We start from the raw sequence: 23,695 nt of genomic DNA, 5'->3' as shown, positions 1-23,695 counted from the left end.
ATTATTTATTCAGGGGCACTGCTTGAACTGAATTGTTAGTTCATTTACGTTTACTTATGATGCTGCTTAAATTAGATTATTTATTCAGGGGCACTGCTTAAACTGAATTGTTAGTTCATTTACGTTTACGTTGGTCGCTGCGAATATTACCCTTAGAGTCGCTGCCTATGCGAAAAGCAACATGTGTGCCTATGTTTCCGTCGGAGCTCTAACTTGTCATCTTTTGAATTTACAATTTGAACTGATACAATCTATTCCAGAATCAGAAAGATCTTCTTGACAAATGTATGTGAAGTAATCAAAATTCAATCTAAGAAACTTTATTGAAAAGAAGACGGTAGGGGGATAAATTCTCTTACAGTTTGACATAAGACGCTAATTGAAAACTTAGACATTTGCTATAAACCCATCACCGAGATTGTATACACTCGTTTATCAACTGCATCTCTCAGTAAGCGCTTGCAAAATGCATCTTGTTCGTTGAACGTTTGCCAATTTGTTTTGTGCATTCTACAAGTTTCGCATACCAGAAAGATGATGTTGTCTCTTAATAGGTCCGAGTCGCTGTGTCATTTTTTCGCCGTCAGACAATGTTCGAAAATATCGCTTTACTAATCATTTAAATTTGAATTGTTTAAAGGAATTCCAGACTGCAAATCTAAACCTCTTGTCAAGTTTGTTGTTGTGTGCCAACTTTCCAGCAGGTACCTTCCAGATATATTTCAGGTTTTCGAGAGATGGGTATATGTTTAGACTAATTGGCCTTCCCTTACTTATAATTAAAAAAAATCAAGGAAATATATGTATGTATATAACCGTTAGGGTATCTTCTCAAACAATGATCATATCCCAAACTTTTAAACATTTTTAGCGGTGAACTGTTTTGTGATAATGGGGGTCTATATCGTGATGATATAACCATTTTCAAACTTTAAAGAAGTCTATAAATCCCATAAAGCGCAGTCTAGTCAGGATCCATGCTAGTCGCAAATGCACTATGTTGGTTTTCTCATGGCGCGCCTCATTTCCATCTTACACTGAAACGATTTACCCTTTATCTATTGTTTTTATTTTAAAAAAATGAGTTTAATATTAATTCGAATTATTTCTCACTCTTGAGCCGAAATAATGAATTATTGATTCCAAACAACACTTGGATAATTTTTGCTTTCATTTTGCGTCTCCATAAGCTCTTACTAAATACTTTTTTTTATTTACAACGCAAAAACTTTAGAAATATTTTATCGTAAATTTTCTGTTTCCCATTTCCCTGGTTTTATTGTCGTTATACGGCCAACCACTTCTCAAGAATGCAAATTTTCAATTACCAAATCGCTTTTCCTACAGTCTGTGCTTAAAGTACCCTAAGTGTTAGTGCAATAAAAAAAGACAATATATCCATTTTGCAATATTTACATTTTTATAGCGGATAAAAGAATCTTCACGTGTGGATCTATCATGGGCGTTTTATGTGTGATGCCCGTTGAAAATACGAATTCCATTTAAAATCCATTAACCGATTTACCAAGAATAGTTGCCGCCCCTGCAGCAAAGGATACAAATTGAATTTCAATAAAAAAACAGACACACACAAACACACACACACACATACACACACACACACACCACCCCCTGTAAGACTTTCACGATGGAAGCTCCTCATACTTGACGTAATACGAGTGTGTATTATTCTGCTTGATTGAGAGCACGCCTTGGCAAAATACATGTACTTCTATTATAAACGAAGGTATAATGGTTTACAGGAATTTTTATTTATATTTATTACAGCAAAAACTACTTTGATCAAAAACTAGATCAGTAACTAAAATAACATATTATAATCCATGAAACAAACAACAGTGTTTTCATTGCCATATTATTGACTGCTTAACCTTTACCCTGCTAAATTTCTATAATGGACTTGTCCATCTTTCAATTTGGGCAATACCATTTATTATTTGAAGGAATGTTCACTGTAAATTTACTGACAGAATAGCGAACAGTGCACACCATGATCAGCTGTACGAATGTGCAGACTGATCTTGGTCTGCACTGGTCTCAAAGGCAGAACAGGCTAAAGGTTAATTGTAGTGTAATGTTCGAGGTTATTGTAATTCAAATACATTCATAATACATCCTTCTTTATTCTTTCGATAAAAATGATGAATTTTTTAAACCATAGATAATGTTATGTTTTGTTATTTTGACATAGATATTGTTACGTTTTGTTCATAGAAAAGTTTATGTCCAGTACATAGAAAATCTTACGTTTTGTTCATAGATAATGTTACATTTTGTTCATAGAAAAGTTTATGTCCAGTACATAGAAAATCTTACGTTTTGTTCATAGATAATGTTACGTTTAGTTCATAGATAATTTTATGTTTTGTTCATAGATAATGTTACGTTTTGTTCATAGGTAATTTTACGTTTTGTTCTTAGATAATGTTACGTTTTGTTCATAGACAATTTTACGTTTTGTTCATAGATAATGTTAAGTTTTGTTCATAGAAAAGTTTATGTCCAGTACATAGAAAATCTTACGTTTTGTTCATAGATAATGTTACGTTTAGTTCATGGATAATTTTATGTTTTGTTCATAGATAATGTTACGTTTTGTTCTTAGATAATGTTACGTTTTGTTCATAGATAATTTTATGTATTGTTCATAGATAACTTTATGTTTTGTTCATAGATAATGTTATGTATTGTTCATAGATAATGTTATGTATTGTTCATAGATAATGTTACGTTTTGTTCATAGATAACTTTATGTTTTGTTCATAGATAATGTTACGTTTTGTTCATAGGTAATTTTATGTTTTGTTAATAGATGATAATTTTACGTTTTGTTCTTAGATAATGTTACGTATTGTTTATAGATAATTTTATGTTTTGTTCATAGATAATGTGAGGTTTTGTTCATAGATAATTTTACGTTTTGTTCTTAGATAATGTTACGTTTTGTTCATAGACAATTTTACGTTTTTTTCATAGATAATGTTACGTTTTGTTCATAGAAAAGTTTGTGTCCAGTACATAGAAAATCTTACGTTTTGTTTATAGATAATGTTACGTTTAGTTCATGGATAATTTTATGTTTTGTTCATAGATAATGTTACGTTTTGTTCATAGATAACTTTATGTTTTGTTCATAGATAATTTTACGTTTTGGTCTTAGATAATTTTACGTTTTGGTCTTAGATAATTTTACGTTTTGTTCATAGATAATGTTACGTTTTGTTCATAGATAATGTTACGTTTTGTTCATAGATAATTTTACGTTTTGTTCTTAGATAATGTTACGTTTTGTTCATAGATAATTTTACGTTTTGTTCTTAGATAATGTTATTTTTTGTTCATAGATAATTTTACGTTTTGTTCATAGATAATGTTACGTTTTGTTCATAGATAATTTTACGTTTTGTTCATAGATAATGTTACATTTTGTTCATAGATAATTTTACGTTTTGTTCATAGATAATGTTACGTTTTGTTCATAGATAACTTTATGTTGTGTTCATAGATAATGTTACGTTTTGTTCATAGGTAATTTTATGTTTTGTTAATAGATGATAATTTTACGTTTTGTTCTTAGATAATGTTACGTATTGTTTATAGATAATTTTATGTTTTGTTCATAGATAATGTTAGGTTTTGTTCATAGATAATTTTACGTTTTGTTCTTAGATAATGTTACGTTTTGTTCATAGACAATTTTACGTTTTTTTCATAGATAATGTTACGTTTTGTTCATAGAAAAGTTTGTGTCTAGTACATAGAAAATCTTACGTTTTGTTTATAGATAATGTTACGTTTAGTTCATGGATAACTTTATGTTTTGTTCATAGATAATGTTACGTTTTGTTCATAGATAATTTTACGTTTTGTTCATAGATAATGTTACGTTTTGTTCATAGATAATTTTACGTTTTGGTCTTAGATAATTTTACGTTTTGTTCATAGATAATGTTAGTAATACGTTTTGTTCATAGATAATGTTACGTTTTGTTCATAGATAATTTTACGTTTTGTTCTTAGATAATGTTACGTTTTGTTCATAGATAATTTTACGTTTTGTTCTTAGATAATGTTACGTTTTGTTCATAGACAATTTTACGATTTGTTCATAGATAATGTTACGTTTTGTTCATAGAAAAGTTTATGTCCAGTACATAGAAAATCTTACGTTTTGTTCATAGATAATGTGACATTTAGTTCATAGATAATTTTATCTTTTGTTCATAGATACTGTTACGTTTTGTTCTTAGATAATGTTACGTATTGTTCATAGATAATTTTATGTTTTGTTCATAGATAATGTTACGTTTTGTTCGTAGATAATGTTACGTATTGTTCATAGATAATTTTATGTTTTGTTCATAGATAATGTTACGTTTTGTTCGTAGATAATGTTACGTATTGTTCATAGAAAATTTTATGTTTTGTTCATAGATAATGTTACGTTTTGTTCTTAGATAATTTTACGTTTTGTTCATAGATAATTTTATGTTTTGTTCATAGATAATGTTACGTTTTGTTCATAGATAATGTTACGTTTTGTTCATAGATAATTTTATGTTTTGTTCATAGATAATGTTACGTTTTGTTCGTAGATAATGTTACGTATTGTTCATAGAAAATTTTATGTTTTGTTCATAGATAATGTTACGTTTTGTTCATAGATAATTTTACGTTTTGTTCTTAGATAATGTTACGTATTGTTCATAGATAATTTTATGTTTTGTTCATAGATAATGTTACGTTTTGTTCGTAGATAATGTTACGTATTGTTCATAGAAAATTTTATGTTTTGTTCATAGATAATGTTACATTTTGTTCATACATAATGTTACGTATTGTTCATAGATAATGTTACGTATTGTTCATAGATAATGTTATGTTTTGTTCATAGATAATTTTACGTTTTGTTCATAGATAATGTTACGTTTTGTTCATATATAATTTTACGTTTTGTTTATTTCTTTCATATTTTTTGTCCAACATGTGATTTGTTTCCTATGAAGGAATTGCATAATTTTCCTATCACAGTCAAACGTGCTCGATTGTTTGTTTTATTAAAATAAATATTTTAACTATACCTATTACAATACTGTACTGCAAACATAAAAATCTCGTTCAAAATTATCATTTTTTGTGGAAATGATCATTTTAAGGAAAAGTGTCCAAATTAAAAGATGGAAGTATAAACTTTCAACCACAAATCTGAAAATGTATTCAATATAATAACACAGACAAAACAGAAAAAAAATAGAACTTATTACCTGGGTCTTGGAGTCGAAAAAAAGCTTTATTCGAAAAGAATATGCAGTAATACTGTTTTTTTTTATTTCTTTTTTAGAAGAAATTGACCTTGACCTAAATTTTCTGGTAACCAGTGGAAACAACATACAGCTGCTTGACATAAGGTCAACAAACAACATGGATACTATAACATTATATCGAAGGTTACCCACACGTATGAGTACGACAATCGATTATTACGAACCATCACAGTATATATTCTGGGCCTCAAGTACAGAAGGAAAAATTTTCAGAGGCACATTGGTAGTGGAATGTAAGTATATTCGATTAATTGCTAAACTCTGTACATGAAAAACAAATGAACCGTTCCATGACAAAACCTTTATTAGTAACGAAACGAAATAAAAACTGAGATAACAAAATATCCATGAAGAACATATGGTTACCGTAAATTCAAATCTGAAAATTTGAAGAAATTATCTTGACTATTTTAATACGTGCATAGCGTATGCATTTCATGTCATTTTTGTGACAACTAATGCGTATCATGAACTAAACATCATACTAGTATTTGAATGTTTAGAAACAGTTTAAAATAGGTTTACCGAAATATAACTTAACCTCGTATTTTTGGTTTCATCATGGGCCTTTTCTTTTCACCTCAGTCTGTATTCTCATGGTGCATGGGTGCTTTGGACAATTTAGATTGCCATGAAAACAAAAATAAAATTTATTTATAAATTATGGTAGATTTTGATTTGCGTTAGATAACTGAATTACAAAATACTAGTTTCTGTTTATAAATGAACATCAGAAAAACAGTGATATTTCAAATTAATATTATTATTGTTACACAATAAATATATCTTATGTCACTAATACAGGTTTTTCTAAAGACAAGGACCATTCATATATGAGCCGCACCATGAGAAAACCAACATAGTGCATTTGCGACCAGCATGGATCCAGACCAGACTGCGCGCCTGTGCATCCGCGCAGTCTGGTTAGGATCCACGCTGTTCGCTTTCAAAGCCTATTGCAATTTGAGAAACCGTTACCGAACAGCATGGATCCTGACCATACTGCGCGGATGCGCAGGCTGGTCTGGATCCATGCTGGTCACAAATGCACTATGTTGGTTTTCTCATGGCGCGGCGGCTCATATTCAAACTGCATTTAAGGTAGTGGACCTGTAATGACAAACGAGAGTTCCCGTGCGATTATATATTCTTCGTATGCGTATTCGACACCCTTCATCCATAGCACAAACATGGTTTTCATAACAACCGGAGAATGCCGAAATCGCATACGGAAAGTACGTAAACGAACGGAAATTGCCGATTGTCATTCCGGGCCCACTACCCTTAAGTTAAATCTGTATTACGAATGATGCTATTTATCAGCTTATTGAACTTAAATATTTGATGGGTGGATTAAATATTGAACCTCAAAGACATTTTCATGAAGTAAAGATTATATGTTCTAAAAAAAACCTAAATTTCATTGGCCGAAACCGCTTATCATCTTTCAAAATATATTTCATGTGTAATGGTTCGTGGGTTTTCCCCATTAAACATGACTCTCTAAAAACAGAATGAAAGTTTCACACAGTTATTGCTACTTTCAAACATTAAATAGGTTTCAACAGTATAATAAAAATAAATAAACAATAATACATATAATAAAACAGTTATTGACTCTTGGGCCTTTGAATTTGATGCGATATTCACCGGAAGAGGGCAATATTGACCTCTTCCGGTGAATATCACATCATATCCAATGGCTCAACATTCAATAATTGTATAATGTAGATTTAATGAAAGTACCCAAAGCTAGGAAATAATATAGTTTCATTATATGAGCCGTACCATGAGAAAACCAACATAGTGCATTTATGAGCAGCATGGATCCAGACCAGCCTGCGCATCTGCGCAGTCTGGACCCAGTTGTTCGAAACTTTTAACAGGCGATTAAGCTAACAGTCGATTAACTTTTAGGGTTATATTTCAACATTTAGAAGACTTAGAAAAACAAAGTTATGAGTTAAGGATTATTAGGTCTTAAATGTTTTTACAGTAAAATCATAGCATCATACTAGTGGTTCCCACAAAGACAGATATTTTTAATCAAAATATAACAGACGGTTAGTTTAACAGCCTGTTAAAGTTTCAAACAACTGGGCCCTGGTCAGGATCCATGTTGTTCGCTAACGGTTTCTCTAATTGCAATACGTTTTGAAAGCGAACAGTATGGATCCTGACCAGACTGCGCGGATGCGCAGGCTGGTCTGGATCCATGCTGGTCGCAAATGTACAATGTTGATTTTCTCATGGTGCGGCTCATATGGTCAAATAAAATGTATATATGCATTTTCTTTATTTTGAGCTATGTTGTAATCATGACAATGTCTCAAAATAAAGGGGACTTACCATACGTAGTGTAGTTTTGGCATGTATATTTCTTATTTTAAACAATAAGTATGGCCCTGTATCCTCATTTTGGCCCTAAGTTTATTATTTCAGCTGATTTTGGTTTGGTATTAGTTCAGTCTCAAATGGTGCACAAAATTGCGTAGTTGAATAATAATGCCTTTATAAACGTGTATTCAAAAATGCTGTATATGTTTTTGTATATGAAATGCACCATGAAAATGAGTGTTCTTCAAAATTCAAAGACAAATAGATCGATATTTAATTCACTGGTAATTTTCTGTGTATCTCTGATAACGATCATTATATGGTACATTACAAAAGTTAATTTGCAAATCTTTACCTGGCGTCGACACTTTCATTTATCTTGCTATCTTTTCTATGTAATTGTCGCTGTATTACTTTGTGTGTCTGACCTCATACTTTGTAGTCTGTAAATGACGCGCAAATGTTTGCCTGAAAGCACCAAATAGCTACTGCACTACATTACTCAATTACCTTTCTTACATCCATAATTCAGACGTGCTGAACTTTATCATTACTGTGAAACATTATCTTTCGGCATGTACGGCCTCGCCACTGTTAACGAATCCTCTGCAGAACGATTTCCTCTTAAATTCGTAGGAGACCAGTGTACTTTAGCATCAACCACTGCAAAACGAATTCCTTGTACGGTCGTAGGAGACCAGTTTTATTGCTAATTAACGTCAGCATCTACCGTTGCTAAAAGATGTCTTCGTACGTTCTTAAGAGATCTATGTTATTGCTAATTTATCTTAAAATCGTCTTTTGAAAACGATTTCCTTGTACGATCCTAGACGACCAATTTTATTGCTCATTTATCTTAGCATCAACCTCTGCAAAACGGTTTCCTTGTACTTTCCTAGGAGACCAATTTCGCTGCTAATTGACTTTAGCATCAACCTTTGCAAAACGGTTTCCTAGGAGACTAAATTTGTTGCTAATAAAAATGAGCAGCAACTTCTGCAAAACGATTTCCTCGTACTTTTCTTGATGACCAATGTTGTTGCTAAATAACATTAGCAGCAACCCTAGCATAATAAACACATTTCTATAAAGCAATGTTCGCTGTCTTTCATTAGCAGCAACCCTGGCATAATAAACACATTTCTATAAAGCAATGTTCGCTGTCTTTCATTAGCAGCAACCCTAGCATAATAAACACATTTCTATAAAGCAATGTTCGCTGTCTTTCATTAGCAGCAACCCTAGCGTAATAAACACATTTCTATAAAGCAATTTGCACTGTCTTTCATTTTATGTGATAATGAAAACAATCGATATATTGTACCTTTATATTTTATTCATCCTAGATTTTTATTTGTTTTCACTGTTCAGTGCTACCGTCAAATTCATAACCTCGCGGCCCAAATTGTCAGGAAAATGGCATATAATAATGCAAGAAGTATATTGTACCACATAAGACATACCTAGTTGAATTGAGATGCGTTTCATTATGTCTAATTGCTTTTTGTGTGTGTTTTCACTTTGAAATAAACTATTTCTAAAGCCTTGGAAATGACAAACATGCTGCGGGTGTACAACATGTTTTTATAACTTTACCTCCAACCAGGAATTAAAATATAGTGCAAGAGAATCATCAAAAGAACTATTAATACTGATTTCAAAGCATTTACAGAGCTTTACACAGTAAAATATGTAATGTTTAAAATACCACATCACTAGGATATAGATCATTTCCAGACAAGAATATTTGAGTTTGTACCAAGTACAATCATGCCATTTGAACCCCAAAATTACTGATGTTCGGTATGACAAAAATTTTATTAGTTTCACTGTATGTTTAAAACATATGTTTATAATGGTAAAAACTGCATCTCATATCAGAAATTAAACGTTTTTGCAGAGCACCTTGCGCGAAAAGCACGTGTATAATAAAGATATGCGAATCAAATGTATCGGCACATCTGAAAACTTCAAACTGTGCAATTAGATTGCTCATTATAGAGGATTTCACACATTTGTTCACATGGCAAGAACATTTTGGTAAGCAATTCAATTACCGAAGAACATGTATAGTTGTATACAGTCTTGATATTTGAGTGGTATTTCGGTACATTGACTATTTATTGTAGATAATCAAAGGAATACAAAGAGCTGAGAGTCGGCTAGGATTCATACATAATCAGTACTAAAGACAATATATTTAGGACGTTTACATCCAATTGTTGCACACACAAAAAGCGGGAACATTTTACAACTTCGTGCTTTTTATTGCTGACTCCAACAGGTAAATAGTATATAAAGACAGACTTGCTACTCAGATGATTAGGCAGTTGAGGGAGACACGCGCTTTTCTCAAAAGCACCTCTAGTTTCTTTATATTTCATCTGTATTAGCCTTAAATATTGCAACCCAGAAAGCGACAGTTGACACCACTTCTTAAAATGAGAAGAGCTAGATACTGTGATAATTATTTCTAATAGTTATTGTACAAATAATTTACACTTCAAGGGTTGTTAATCGGCAATACAAATGAAACACGATAAATGCCGTCCACATTTCCTGAAGAGTAATTAATCATTGACGTCAATATCTCTACTGTACTGTACTAATACCTCTAAGGGTCAATATAATTTCTGTACTTAAATCTGTCACGTTTATCCACATAATTTTTCATGTGACAAAACCTGTGCGAAAACTGTGTTCGTTTTATACTTTATGAACGCAACATATTTATATAGTATTAATTGTTTGACAGGAATATACAATGACATGCATGACTTCTTAACCATCTAAATGCAGCCGTTCCGTACTGCGTATCAGCAGTTTGCATTTCAGCCAACCTATACTGTGTTGGTGCGCCGTAAAACCCAAATAAATAAATAAATAACTGGACAAACGAAACACAGTTTACAGGCAAAATAAATTACAGCACCTGTGATATATCTGTAATCTATTTTTCTCTCATTAAATGTAATCGCTCATAAATTCCGCGCATATGCCAGCAGTTTGTCAACAGATAAACGTAATCTGACAATAACAATGCAAATTCCGCCTAAATGTCTAACCTAAAAATCAACAGAAGGAAGAGCATGATCCTTTTTTGCAATAATGTCATTCCGCTCTATGATCAAATATATCAGGAATAGTTTTAGATCACAAGGGTTTCTTATTCGTCTTTATTTGTTTAAGTCTTATCAGTTTTAAAAACGGAATAAGCAAATTCTTCCGTTAAAAACAAGCGGTGTCAATGGAACTCCTAAAAACTTTAAGCAGTAATAATCTTTTATACCAACAGTTTGTCAATGGATTAATCAATTAAAACACTTCGAAGTTACAGAACAAATTACAAATGTGCTATACATGACTGAAAGCAAACAAAGAATTTATTTGTTTTATAGGATGATGTAAGTGTATTTAGGAACAAAATGAGGGTGTTCCTCTGAAATATGTGCGAGTTAACGCCCCTGCAAACGGTCTATTATGTGTCCACACACATTTATGTGTTTGTTGAATGCGGCATGTGCTAATATTCCTTTATCCTGTCAGATATCTACGTGTTTGTTGAAAGTGACTTAGCTAACATTTTGTGACACTGTGTTTAATTTGTTCTTTGTTTTCGGATATTCTTTCTTTTCTTTTTAATGTTTTGTAATGGAAAGAATTCACTTTGTAAATCATGCAATTAAAAAAAAAACAGTTTGTAGAACAGCATGCACCTCATAGAAAACACTGTAGGTTTTCTAAAGACAAAGGTAAAGGGTGCAATTCTGGGTATAATTCTTGAAACTACCTTAAACCTGCATTTATTCTCTTAACATACGCTGCTGCCGCATTAATCCTAATAAACATTTTTAAAACTTTCACTTAAAGCATATAAATTGTCTATGTTTGTCAGAAAGGGGTATTCTGCCTAATGAGCAATGTCTATATAGTCTCTTTAATTAAAATCACAAAGTAAATCACAAAGTGTAATCTACTTTAATTCGCAAGGTTTAATCTACTTAAATTCGCAGTGTTATTCATTTAAACTCTCAAATTGTAATCTACTTAAACCCGCAAAATGTTTACAATCCATTTAAATTTGCAACGCGAACAAAGAACGTAGTATGCTACATGTACATACATTGAACATGTAAAATGGAAAACGTACATCTAGAACGGTTATTGTGTTACATATCGTAGATTGTAAGGACACGAAAGATCAAGTAAATGCCTGTTTGTAACACATACTGCACATATTGAAAGTAAAGAATGATTGTATTCTACAACAAATGGTATGGTAAACGACTTAAGATCCTGAATTCAACGGCAAAGTCAATTAAATGTATAGTATTACGTTCTATTTGAGCATCTCTTTCAAATATGTAACCGTATTCCAATTATGCCAGTATGGGGTTGTTCATATTAGTGCTCATATCTCTATGCGCAACGTATTTCTTATACTAGAAACATTATGACCAGACAATACAACATGTGAATGTCTTCTTAACAAATTCTTTCGAAATAGTTTCTCTTCTTAACATACCTGCAATATATCATAACAACACAATGAATTGTAGGTTCCAGCACCTGTCCTATTTACATTATCTGTACTCTTGCATTATTCACTGTAATAAATGTTATCGCACGTACATCTCGTGTATCAGCCAACCATGTGTCAACACATTAAGTTAATCTGACAATACTCAATAATTCTACAAAGTTTTTAGGAAGAAACTCTACAGGTTCATCTGTATGTCTCAGAATTCTTTGATGCAGATTTTATCGTTTGAACCATGTTGTTTTATTACATTAAATCCATCTGTGCAATTTCTATTAATACATCATAATTTAATGTTTTATGTTGTTTAGAGAAACGAAGGCCTTATTGCAAGAAGGGTGCCATGTCACATTTTATTTATTTTGAGAAAAGCACTAAAACATCTATATTTTTTTATTTTTTCTCTAAACTTTGGTAGATCTAATATGTGGATCAAAATGCTGATTTCAAACTAAGAATGTGGTAATTTTCAAATGTTGAATAAAATATTTTAACTAGAAGCGTTTTCAGAATGGTGTGTATACAAGAATGGGGTTGATAAAATCTGTAAAATGATACTTTGGAAGAAAAGAATGCAACGAAGAAAAATAATTGCAGGCTCGGTTTGATTGAGTCTATTCATGAGAAATACTGCCGTGTTTTAAGTAGAATAAAAATGATACTGATTTCTTGCCTACATGGCCGGGAAAGGAAATATTTGTCTCCTTGGGGAAAACATTGTCTTAAAAGACGTCACATAGTACTAGCCCTATTATGACGTCATAAATTATATAGATAATGCCAGGAGATACCCAAATCTGTGTCATTGCGATCTACAGCGAGAAAAGTGCTCTTACATGTCTGCCTGCGAATGACACCTATTTTCAAAACATGCCGGATAAAGATCCCGATAACGCTTGGGTTTTCATTCCACATTGTCCTTCGGGATGATAAAATCGTGCCTTAGCAGGCATGCAAGTAAGACCCTTATAATTTCATTTTGGAACAAAATCTGGCTTTGCCCAATAAGCTCTTCAAATATTTTACTATTGCAGATTTTATCGTTTGAACCATGTTGTTTTCTTACATTAAATCCATCTGTGCAATTTCTATTAATATATCATAATTTAGTGTTTTCTGCTGTTTAGAGAAATGAAGGCCTTATTGCTAGAAAGGGTGCCATGTCACATTTTAATTATTTTGAGAAAAGCACAAAAACATATATTTTTTATTTTTTCTATAACCTTTGGTAGATCTAATATGTGGATCAAAATGCTGATTTCAAACTAAGAATGTGGTAATTTTCTGTCAAATGTTGAATAATATATTTTAACTAGAAGCGTTTCAGAATGGTGTGTATACAAGAATGGGGTTAATAAAATCTGTAAAATGATACTTTGGAAGCAAAGAATGCAGCCATGCAAAATAATAGTAGGCTCGGTTTGATTGAGTCTATTCATGAGAGGTACTGCCGTGTTTTAAATAGAATAAAAATGATACTGATTTCTTGCCTACATGGCCGGGAAAGGAAATATTTGTCTCCTTGGGGAAAACATTGTCTTAAAAGACGTCACATAGTACTAGCCCTATTATGACGTCATAAACTATATAGATAATGCCAGGAGATACCAAAACCTGTGTCATTGCGATCTACAGCGAGAAAAGTGTTCTTACATGTCTGCCTGCGAATGACACCTATTTTCAAAACATGCCGGATAAAAATCCCGATAACGCTTGGTTTTTCATTCCACATTGTCCATCGGGATGATAAAATCGTGCCTTACCGAGGCATGCAAGTAAGACCCTTATAATCTCATTTTGGATCAAAATCTGGCTTTGCCAATAAGCTCATTAAATATTTTACTATTGGTTTTGCTGGACTATTTCACATATCGTAGAGTGTTTTCGAACATATACTGTATTGTACCAATACCTCTCGCAGTCGATACCTATACTGCACTGTATTAATAGTTCTACATCCCACAGTCAGTACCTATATTGTTCTCTAACAATACCTCTCAGCACCTAGTCAGTACCTACGCTGTACTGTACTAATACTTCTCACAGTCAGTTCCTATACTGCACTGTAACAATATTTCTCACAGTCGATACCTATACTGCACTTTACCAATACCTCCCACAGTCAGTACCTATATTGTACTCTAACAATACCTCTCACAGTCAGTACCTATGCTGTACTGTACTAATACCTCTCACAGTCAGTACCTATACTGTACAGTATTAATACCTGTCACGTTTATCTCCAGAATATATTATAATATCATTCTTCTTCTTTTATGTGAAAAAACTGTGCCTGTGCGAAAACTGTGTTCGCTTTACACGAACATGTTTTTACTGTATGATTGCAACATATTTATACAGTATTAATTGTGTGACAGGAATATACATGCATGACTTCTTAACGTGCTGAATGCGAACGTTCCGTTCTGCATATCAGCAGTTTGTATTTCAACTTAACTAAACGTAACACAGCTCAAATACAAAATAAATTTCAGCACCTGTGATATATCTGTAATCTATTTTTCTCTCATTAAATGTAATCGCTCGTAAATTCCGTGCATATGCCAGCAGTTTGTCAACAGATAAACATAATCTGACAATAACAATGCAAATTCCGCCTAAATGTCTAACCTAAAATATCAACAGAAGGAAGAGCATGAGCCCTTCTTACAATAATGTCATTCCGCTCTATGATCAAATATATCAGGAATAGTTTTAGGTCACAAGGGTTTCTTATTAATCCGTGAGGGCATTAATTCCGAAAATTTGCGTTTGTTTAAGTCTTATCTGTTTTATATGATTGCAAATCAATGGAAAACTCAACAAGTTGACGGTAAAAACGGAATAAGCAAATTATTCCGTTAAAAACAAGCGGTGTCAATGGAACTCTTAAAACATTTAAGCCATAATGATATTTTATACCAACAGTTTGTCAATGGATTAATCGATTAACACATTTCGAAGTTACAGAACAAATTACAAATGTTCTATACATGACTGAAAACAAACAAAGAATTTGTTTTATAGGATGATGTAAGGGTATTAAGGAACAAAATAAGGGTGTTCCTCTGAAATATGTGCGAGTTAACGCCTCTGCAGATGGTCTATTATGTGTCCACACACATTTATGTGTTTGTTGAATGCGGCATATACTAATATTCCTTTATCCTGTATCTTGTCAGATATCTACGTGTTTGTTGAAAGTGACTTAGCTAACATTTTGTGACACTGTGTTTAATTTGTTCTTTGTTTCGGATACTCTTTCTTTTCTTTTTAATGTTTTGTAATGGAAAGAATTCACTTTGTAAATCATGCAATTAAAAAAAAACAGTTTGTAGAACAGCATGCACCTCATAGAAAACACTGTAGGTTTTCTAAAGACACAGGTAAAGGGTGCAATTCTGGGTATAATTCTTGAAACTACCTTAAACCTGCATTTATTCTCTTAACATACGCTGCTGCCGCATAAATCCTAATAAACATTTTTAAAACGTTCACTTAAAGCATATAAATTGTCTATGTTTGTCAGAAAGGGGTATTCTGCCTAATGAGTAATGTCTGTATAGTCTCTTTAATTAAAATCACAAAGTAAATCACAAAGTGTAATCTACTTTAATTCGCAAGTTTAATCTACTTAAATTCGCAGTGTTACTCATTTTAACTCTCAGACTGTAATCTACTTAAACCAGCAAAATGTAATCTATTTAAATTTGCAACGCGAACAAAGAACGTCGCATGCTACATGTACATACATTGAACATGTAAAATGGAAAACGTACGTCTAGAACGGTTATTGTGAGATTTAAGATTATAAATAACATATCGCAGATTGTAAGGACAAGAAAGATCAAGTAAATGCCTGATTGTAACACATACTGCATATATTGAAAGTAAAGAATGATTGTATTCTACAACGACTTAAGATCCTGAATTCAACGGCAAAGTCAATTAAATGTTTACGTTCTATTTGAGCAGCTCTTTCAAATATGTAACCGTATTCCAATTATGCCAGTATGGGGTTGTTCATATTAGTGCTCATATCTCTATGCGCAACGTATTTCTTATACTAGAAACATTATGACCAGACAATACAGCATGTGAATGTCTTCTTTACAAATTCCTTCGAAATATTTTCTCTTCTTAACATACCTGCAATATATTATAACAACACAATGAATTGTAGGTTCCAGCACCTGTCCTATTTACATTATCTGTACTCTTGCATTATTCACTGTAATAAATGTTATCGCATGTACATCTCGTGTATCAGCCAACCATGTGTCAACACATTAAGTTAATCTGACAATACTCAATAATTCTACAAAGCTCTACAGGTTCGTCTGTATGTCTCAGAATTATTTCATGCAGATTTTATCGTTTGAACCATGTTGTTTTCTTACATTAAATCCATCTGTGCAGTTTCTATTAATATATCATAATTTAGTGTTTTCTGCTGTTTAGAGAAATGAAGGCCTTATTGCTAGAAAGGGTGCCATGTCACATTTTAATTATTTTGAGAAAAGCACTAAAACATATATTTTTTATTTTTTCTATAACCTTTGGTAGATCTAATATGTGGATCAAAATGCTGATTTCAAACTAAGAATGTGGTAATTTTCTGTCAAATGTTGAATAATATATTTTAACTAGAAGCGTTTCAGAATGGTGTGTATACAAGAATGGGGTTAATAAAATCTGTAAAATGATACTTTGGAAGCAAAGAATGCAGCCATGCAAAATAATAGTAGGCTCGGTTTGATTGAGTCTATTCATGAGAGGTACTGCCGTGTTTTAAATAGAATAAAAATGATACTGATTTCTTGCCTACATGGCCGGGAAAGGAAATATTTGTCTCCTTGGGGAAAACATTGTCTTAAAAGACGTCACATAGTACTAGCCCTATTATGACGTCATAAACTATATAGATAATGCCAGGAGATACCAAAATCTGTGTCATTGCGATCTACAGTGAGAAAAGTGCTCTTTCTTACATGTCTGCCTGCGAATGACACCTATTTTCAAAACATGCCGGATAAAAATCCCGATAACGCTTGGTTTTTCATTCCACATTGTCCATCGGGATGATAAAATCGTGCCTTACCGAGGCATGCAAGTAAGACCCTTATAATCTCATTTTGGATCAAAATCTGGCTTTGCCCAATAAGCTCTTCAAATATTTTACTATTGGTTTTGCTGGACTATTTCACATATCGTAGAATACTGTATTGTACAAATACCTCCCACAGTCGATACCTATACTGCACTGTACCAATACCTCCCAAAGTCAGTATCTATATTATACTCTTAACAATACATCTCACAGTCAGTACCTACGCTGTACTGTACTATTACTTCTCACAGTCAGTTCCTATTCTGCACTGTAACAATATCTCTCACAGTCGATACCTATACTGCACTGTACCAACACCTCCGACAGTCAGCACCTATAATGTACTCTAACAATACCTCTCACAGTCAGTACCTACGCTGTACTGTACTATTACTTCTCACAGTCAGTTCCTATTCTGCAATGTAACAATATCTCTCACAGTCGATACCTGTACTGCACTGTACCAATACCTCCGACAGTCAGCACCTATAATGTACTCTAACAATACCTCTCACAGTCAGTACCTACGCTGTACTATACTATTACTTCTCACAGTCAGTTCCTATTCTGCAATGTAACAATATCTCTCACAGTCGATACCTATACTGCACTGTACCAATACCTCCGACAGTCAGTACCTATAATGTACTCTAACAATACCTCTCACAGTCAGTACCTATGCTGTACTGTACTAATACCTCTCACAGCCAGTACTTATACTGTACAGTATTAATACCTGTCACGTTTATCTCCAGAATATATTATAATATCATTCTTCTTTTTTTATGTGAAAAAAAACTGCCTGTGCGAAAACTGTATTCGCTTTACACGAATATGTTTTAACTGTATGATTGCAACATATTTATACAGTATTAACGTTCCGTACTGCATATCAGCAGTTTGTATTTCAGCTTAACTAAACGTAACACAGTTCAAATGCAAAATAAATTTCAGCACCTGTGATATATCTGTAATCTATTTTTCTCTCATTAAATGTAATCGCTCGTAAATTCCGTGCATATGCCAGCAGTTTGTCAACAGATAAACATAATCTGACAACAACAATGCAAATTCCGCCTAAATGTCTTACCTAAAAATCAACAGAAGGAATAGCATGAGCCTTTCTTACAGTAATGTCATTCCGCTCTATGATCAAAACATATAGGATTAGTTTTGGATCACAAGGGTTTCTTATTTTTTCACAAGGGCACGAACCCTGATAAAACAACAAATACGTTTGCGTTTGCGTTTGTATTTGTATTATTCTTTCTGTTTTGTATCATTGCAAATGAATGAACTTCTCAACCAGTTGGCGGTCAAAAGAAAATAAATTAGTAAACAAAACAGCCATCGATGTCAATGAAACTCCTAAAACATTAAAAGACAATCATATAATCGCATAATGAGGATAATACTCTTTTAGTATGTCTGGTGACAAAATAGATCTCGTGATTTTAAGCATGAAACCCCCAAGGAAAACTCAGCCAATCAACAATTGTTATGAGTACCATTATCCAGACTGTTAATGTCTAACACAATTCATCAACAACAATATTAATGCGTCTTCCTAGTTGAAAAAGGTGGTAAACTGTCCTTTACTACAAGATAAGTTTACTCTTTATTACTAATTCTAATAGTATTCTTCTTGAAAATTATGTCTGATTCCATTGATCTGACCTTCAATCTGATTCCGTAACAATCGTTGTAATACCGCGTAAATACCTTAAGTTTCTTTTTTAAATTCTATGTATGACACAAATCAATCACAGTTATACTGCATCTACAATATTGGAAGAGAACTGTCATGTTTTACCCAACACCTAGCTCAAAACGATCATAAATTGCGAACAACAATGAGTGCACATGTTTAATAATGTAATAATGTTCGCAAGTGATCGTAAGACATCAAAGCGTTAAATGTTCAACAATGCACATTTATTTCTTCTTTTCCGTCAGATGGATGCAGTAAACATGAAAGGTATAAGAGAAAAACATGGAAAGATGGTTCATCATTAAACTTTCCCCTTACCTTGTAAACTTTTGAACTGTTGAAAAAGTACAGCTGTACAAACAGTGTCATTGGTAGAAACTTCAGCCTCTAGGCTTTAATTCAGGCACGAGGGGGGCACCAGATATAACTGAAGATCAGCAGGTCAACTTGACGGCGTCCATGCAAGGCTTGGACGCACAGTAGCGAAACTTACCAATTTTAACCACTCAGCAACGAAAGCGTCTTACTGTAAGAATGGCACATAACATGTGCAACAGCGCTTATGATTTTTACGAACAAATCTATTTCTTCTGCTTACCGAAGTACGGCAAACACACAACATATCAATTAGGGTATAATAATATAGCCTGACTAGAATTTAAGTCATATGAATCACTATTTAAGCAGGGGAATGGAGGCTTTTAACTGCCAATCAGTTGAATTAAACTTGACAGATAATGCAGCACCTTTCAACACCTGTGTTATTCCTGTAATCTAAAGACATATATTATTTCCAGCAATAAATGTTATCTCACGTAGATCTTGGGCTTTTATGCCAGCATTTTGTCAGCGGATTAATCAATTACAACACTTCGAAAATAATAAAACAAAATACAAATTTTCTATACATGACATGACAGTGCGCAGTTTTTGCAGCTAACGCGAGTATAAAATATGTTTGCAGGTATAGGTCGTTGTGAAACTACATCATAGACATGACGGAAACCTCTCAAATATGCATGACGTTAGCGTCTGTGCAGGCGGTCTAAATGTCTCGTATACTGTCATTCCTTTACTCTGTATTATATTTAGATGCGTTTGTTGAATGCGGGTGTCTCCGTTTCCTATAAATCGTTTTCTTGTATTATGTGAGATATCAACACATTTTGTGGCATTGTTTGGAGTGGGTCTGATTTGCTCATTCTTTCCAAATATTCTCTTTTCTTTTTTTTCTTCTTCTTTGTAGTAGAAAGAGTTCATTTTGTCATGTTTGTGAATCACTGACTTTTAACAAACAGATTTTAAAACTGCATTCAGCTCATGAAAGTGTTTGTAGTGTTTCTAAAGAAAACGCTGGAAGATGCACGTTCGAGAATGTTTTTCAAAACCAGATTGTTTTATGGTTCTGATTTTCTCTGCGCAACATATTTGTTACACTAGAAACATTATGACCAGACAATACAACATGTGAATGTCTTCTTTAATAACAAGTTCCTTTGAAATATTTTCTGTACGTAACATACGTGTTACATCATTTTGCAATATACTATTAGCAACACAATGCGTTGAAGGTTCCAGCACCTGTCCTATTTACATTATCTGTACTTTTGCGTTGCTCACGGTAATAAATGTTATCGCACGTGCATCTTGTGCATCAGCCAGCCGTTTGTCAACACATTTATGATTTAGTAAATCTGACAATACTCAATAACTCTACAAAGGTTTTAGGAAGAAACTCCACGGGTTTGTCTGTATGTCTTAATTGTAGCTAAACAAAGAGGATCGTGGCGAATCATTTTTGATGTAGATTATATCGTTTAAACCATGCTGTTTTAATAGACTCAATCCACCTGTGCAACTTCTATCAATATATCAAAATTTAATGAAACTTGCTCATGTTGTTTAGAGAAATGAAGGACTTAAAAGGGTGCCGTGTATCAGTTTAATTATATTGAAAAAGCGTGAAAAATCAAAAAAAAAATCCCTTCAGATAAAAATAAAATCAATTTCTCAGTTTTGCTTAAAATGTAACTTAGATGCACAATTAAGCTCCCCTGTGGTGGTTTTGCCACTAACCGTTCCAAGGCGGTGCCCCACTGTGTTACTTTATTTGTTGTTTTTTTGTCCTTGTGTGTTTATATTGTGTGTGCGTTGGTCGTGTAAGCGTCCGCGTGCTGGGGTTACGTTCGGGGAGGCTGCGTTTTTTGAGCGTGGCTTTCCCTGTTGGATATTCATTCTTGGATTAGCCCCTTCTAGCACTAAGCACTTCAAACATGCTGATCAAACGAACTACGGGTTTTGCTGGAATTAACTTATTTCATAGACCTAGAAGTGTTTTCTAACGTAATTGTGAACAATTATGATTGAATGATATAGTCTTTATAACAATACGTAGATTCTAAAACCAGTGTTTACACTACCGAAGAGGAAAGAGAATAAAAAATTAAAATAGCATGTTTTGATCGTAATCACCTTCCACCTGCATTCATTTTCGTGGTAATGCAGAGAATGAATGTCATTTCAATTTGTGTAAAATACAAATACATGTTCTGTTATATATAATGAGATCTCTCTTTTACAGAACATTACTTATCTCGTTCTGTTAGAACTGAGTCACCGGCGAGCTCGCCTTTTAGAAAAATATAGGTTTTTTATTGTTTTTTTTATATATATATATTTTTTAATTCTTTTGTTTTTTTTTCTATTTTTACAACAAACAGCACTGCGAAATATTCGCCCGATTATTGATACAGGATCTGCCAGTGTCGAGTCCATTGCTGTCGACTGGAATTTGCGAGTACTGTTCTGGACAGAGAGTGTGCCGGTTGCCCGGCTCAGGACGTCAAGTCTAAGTGGCAGAATGGTTACAACACTGCTGTCAGATGACATGAAATATCCAATCAGTTTGTCAATAGATCCATTAGAAGGGTATTTATTTCTTAATATTTATATAATGTAATTTGACAGTTTATAACGTGTAACCAATATTGTCCTGCAGTCAAATCTGTCTATACTGACCACCGTCTATACTGACCACCGTTTATACTGACCACCGTCTATACCAATCACCGTCTTTACTAACCACCGTCTATACCGATCACCGTTTATACCGACCACCGTCTATACTAACCACCGTTTATACCGACCACCGTCTAAACTGACCACAATTGGGACAGACAAAAACGTGGTCTTTTTGGCATGTAATCTATATTCACATGTAAAGATACACTGTAAATGTTAAAACAGGTTTCTAAACCAGCGGTCTGTAAAATCCATGTTATCTCTATTAAAATCTTGGGCACAGTTTTGACTGTTCTAGGCTTGCACCTTTACAAGACATTGAAATCGTCCAAAAATAAAACTTGCTTTATACTTATCTTTGAATATCAATGTACAGCTGTAGAGTAGAAAACGTAATGCTGTATATTTGTTACTGGCAATTATACGTTTTGTTTGTTTATTTTTCAGAAAGTTGTTTTGGATTGACCGGCGTGGAGTTGCTTTCGACCAGTCCTCGTCTATAGAAAGTTATTCCATAGTAACTGAGGAACATTCTACCGTGTTTAATATAACCTCACTGACAATTGTCAATGGAGGACGGGCTACAGCATTAGTGGTTGATATTGGACAGAAACGAATTTATTTTGTAGATGCAAGGTATAATATATACTTGTTTATTCTAAGATGTGACATGTAATTGACCTTCAGTATATGTTTAAATTAAATATATATATATTATATACTGAAATGTCAAAGAAATGCAGTACACAACATTGTGCTATAATAATTCTATATTTCATGTTTCATATTTGAAAAAGTATTTAATACAACATTGTTTATTCCTTTTCCATGTTCTTTTAGTATTATATATTATATTTTCCAATATTGTCATGAGTAGTGTAGTGAAAGACAAATTGTCTTTTTTTATTTCATGTATTTTCAATAGTTTTAACCAAAAAAAAAATACCCAATGCAATCGTGCAACGTCACTTGCATTGCGTCATGACGTCACAATATGTGTGGTTTGTTTTTGCGGGTTCATTTTGGAAAAATAGTTCTTTAAGACTTCTAGATTTCATTTAGATTTCAGTACGTCTAAATGTGCGTGTATGCATCTGTTTGTTTCCATATGTTTTCAAGTGTAGACCAAACCAGTGAAAAATGAAAACATATATATTTTCACTTTTTTTTTGAAACGGTGAAAAAAATATATATTTTATTTCATTAAATATATAAATACTTGCTTTAATATCGGTAACACATGTTTTCAAAACTACCGCAGCTCTGTCTTCTATACAAACAGGTCTCAGTCCCTTCACTCTATCAAATACGACGGAAGCGACCATAAAGTTTTACTTTCCAATCATCCATACCTGAAAGATGTAGACAGACTGGTTCTCCATGAAGGTCATATATTATGGGTAGACAAAATATCTAGGGCACTCATATGGGTATGTATCATTATCCTGGAAAACTTGTTAAACATTTCTCCACCGGCTTGGATTGACATTGTGGTTTGATTACGGATATATCTATTGTTTACCATTCCAGTACGAATTCTAGAGACAAAATAGGTTTTCGCGATGTATCCCCACTTCTACATCGAAAGAAATATTCACATTTGTGTTTCAAAGTAATGCAAGTAGCCTGAA

At 33.1% G+C, this 23,695-nt stretch overlaps 1 protein-coding gene across 1 annotated transcript in view; it reads left to right on the top strand.

Annotated features, from left to right (window-relative positions):
* Positions 1-23,695, top strand: part of LOC123538459 (low-density lipoprotein receptor-related protein 2-like) — a 38,374-nt gene that overhangs the window by 5,279 nt on the left and 9,400 nt on the right. The window contains exons 2-5 of the mRNA XM_045322577.2: positions 5,363-5,578; positions 21,764-21,971; positions 22,512-22,700; positions 23,347-23,494. Coding sequence (XP_045178512.2) covers positions 5,363-5,578; positions 21,764-21,971; positions 22,512-22,700; positions 23,347-23,494 — 761 coding nt within the window. The remainder of the gene's footprint in view (positions 1-5,362; positions 5,579-21,763; positions 21,972-22,511; positions 22,701-23,346; positions 23,495-23,695) is intronic.

The sequence above is a fragment of the Mercenaria mercenaria genome, chromosome 18 (assembly GCF_021730395.1).
Source record: "Mercenaria mercenaria strain notata chromosome 18, MADL_Memer_1, whole genome shotgun sequence".
Classification (NCBI taxonomy): Eukaryota; Metazoa; Mollusca; class Bivalvia; order Venerida; family Veneridae; genus Mercenaria; species Mercenaria mercenaria.
Note: the sequence above shows the minus strand (reverse complement) of the source record. Positions and strands in the feature narration are given on the sequence as shown.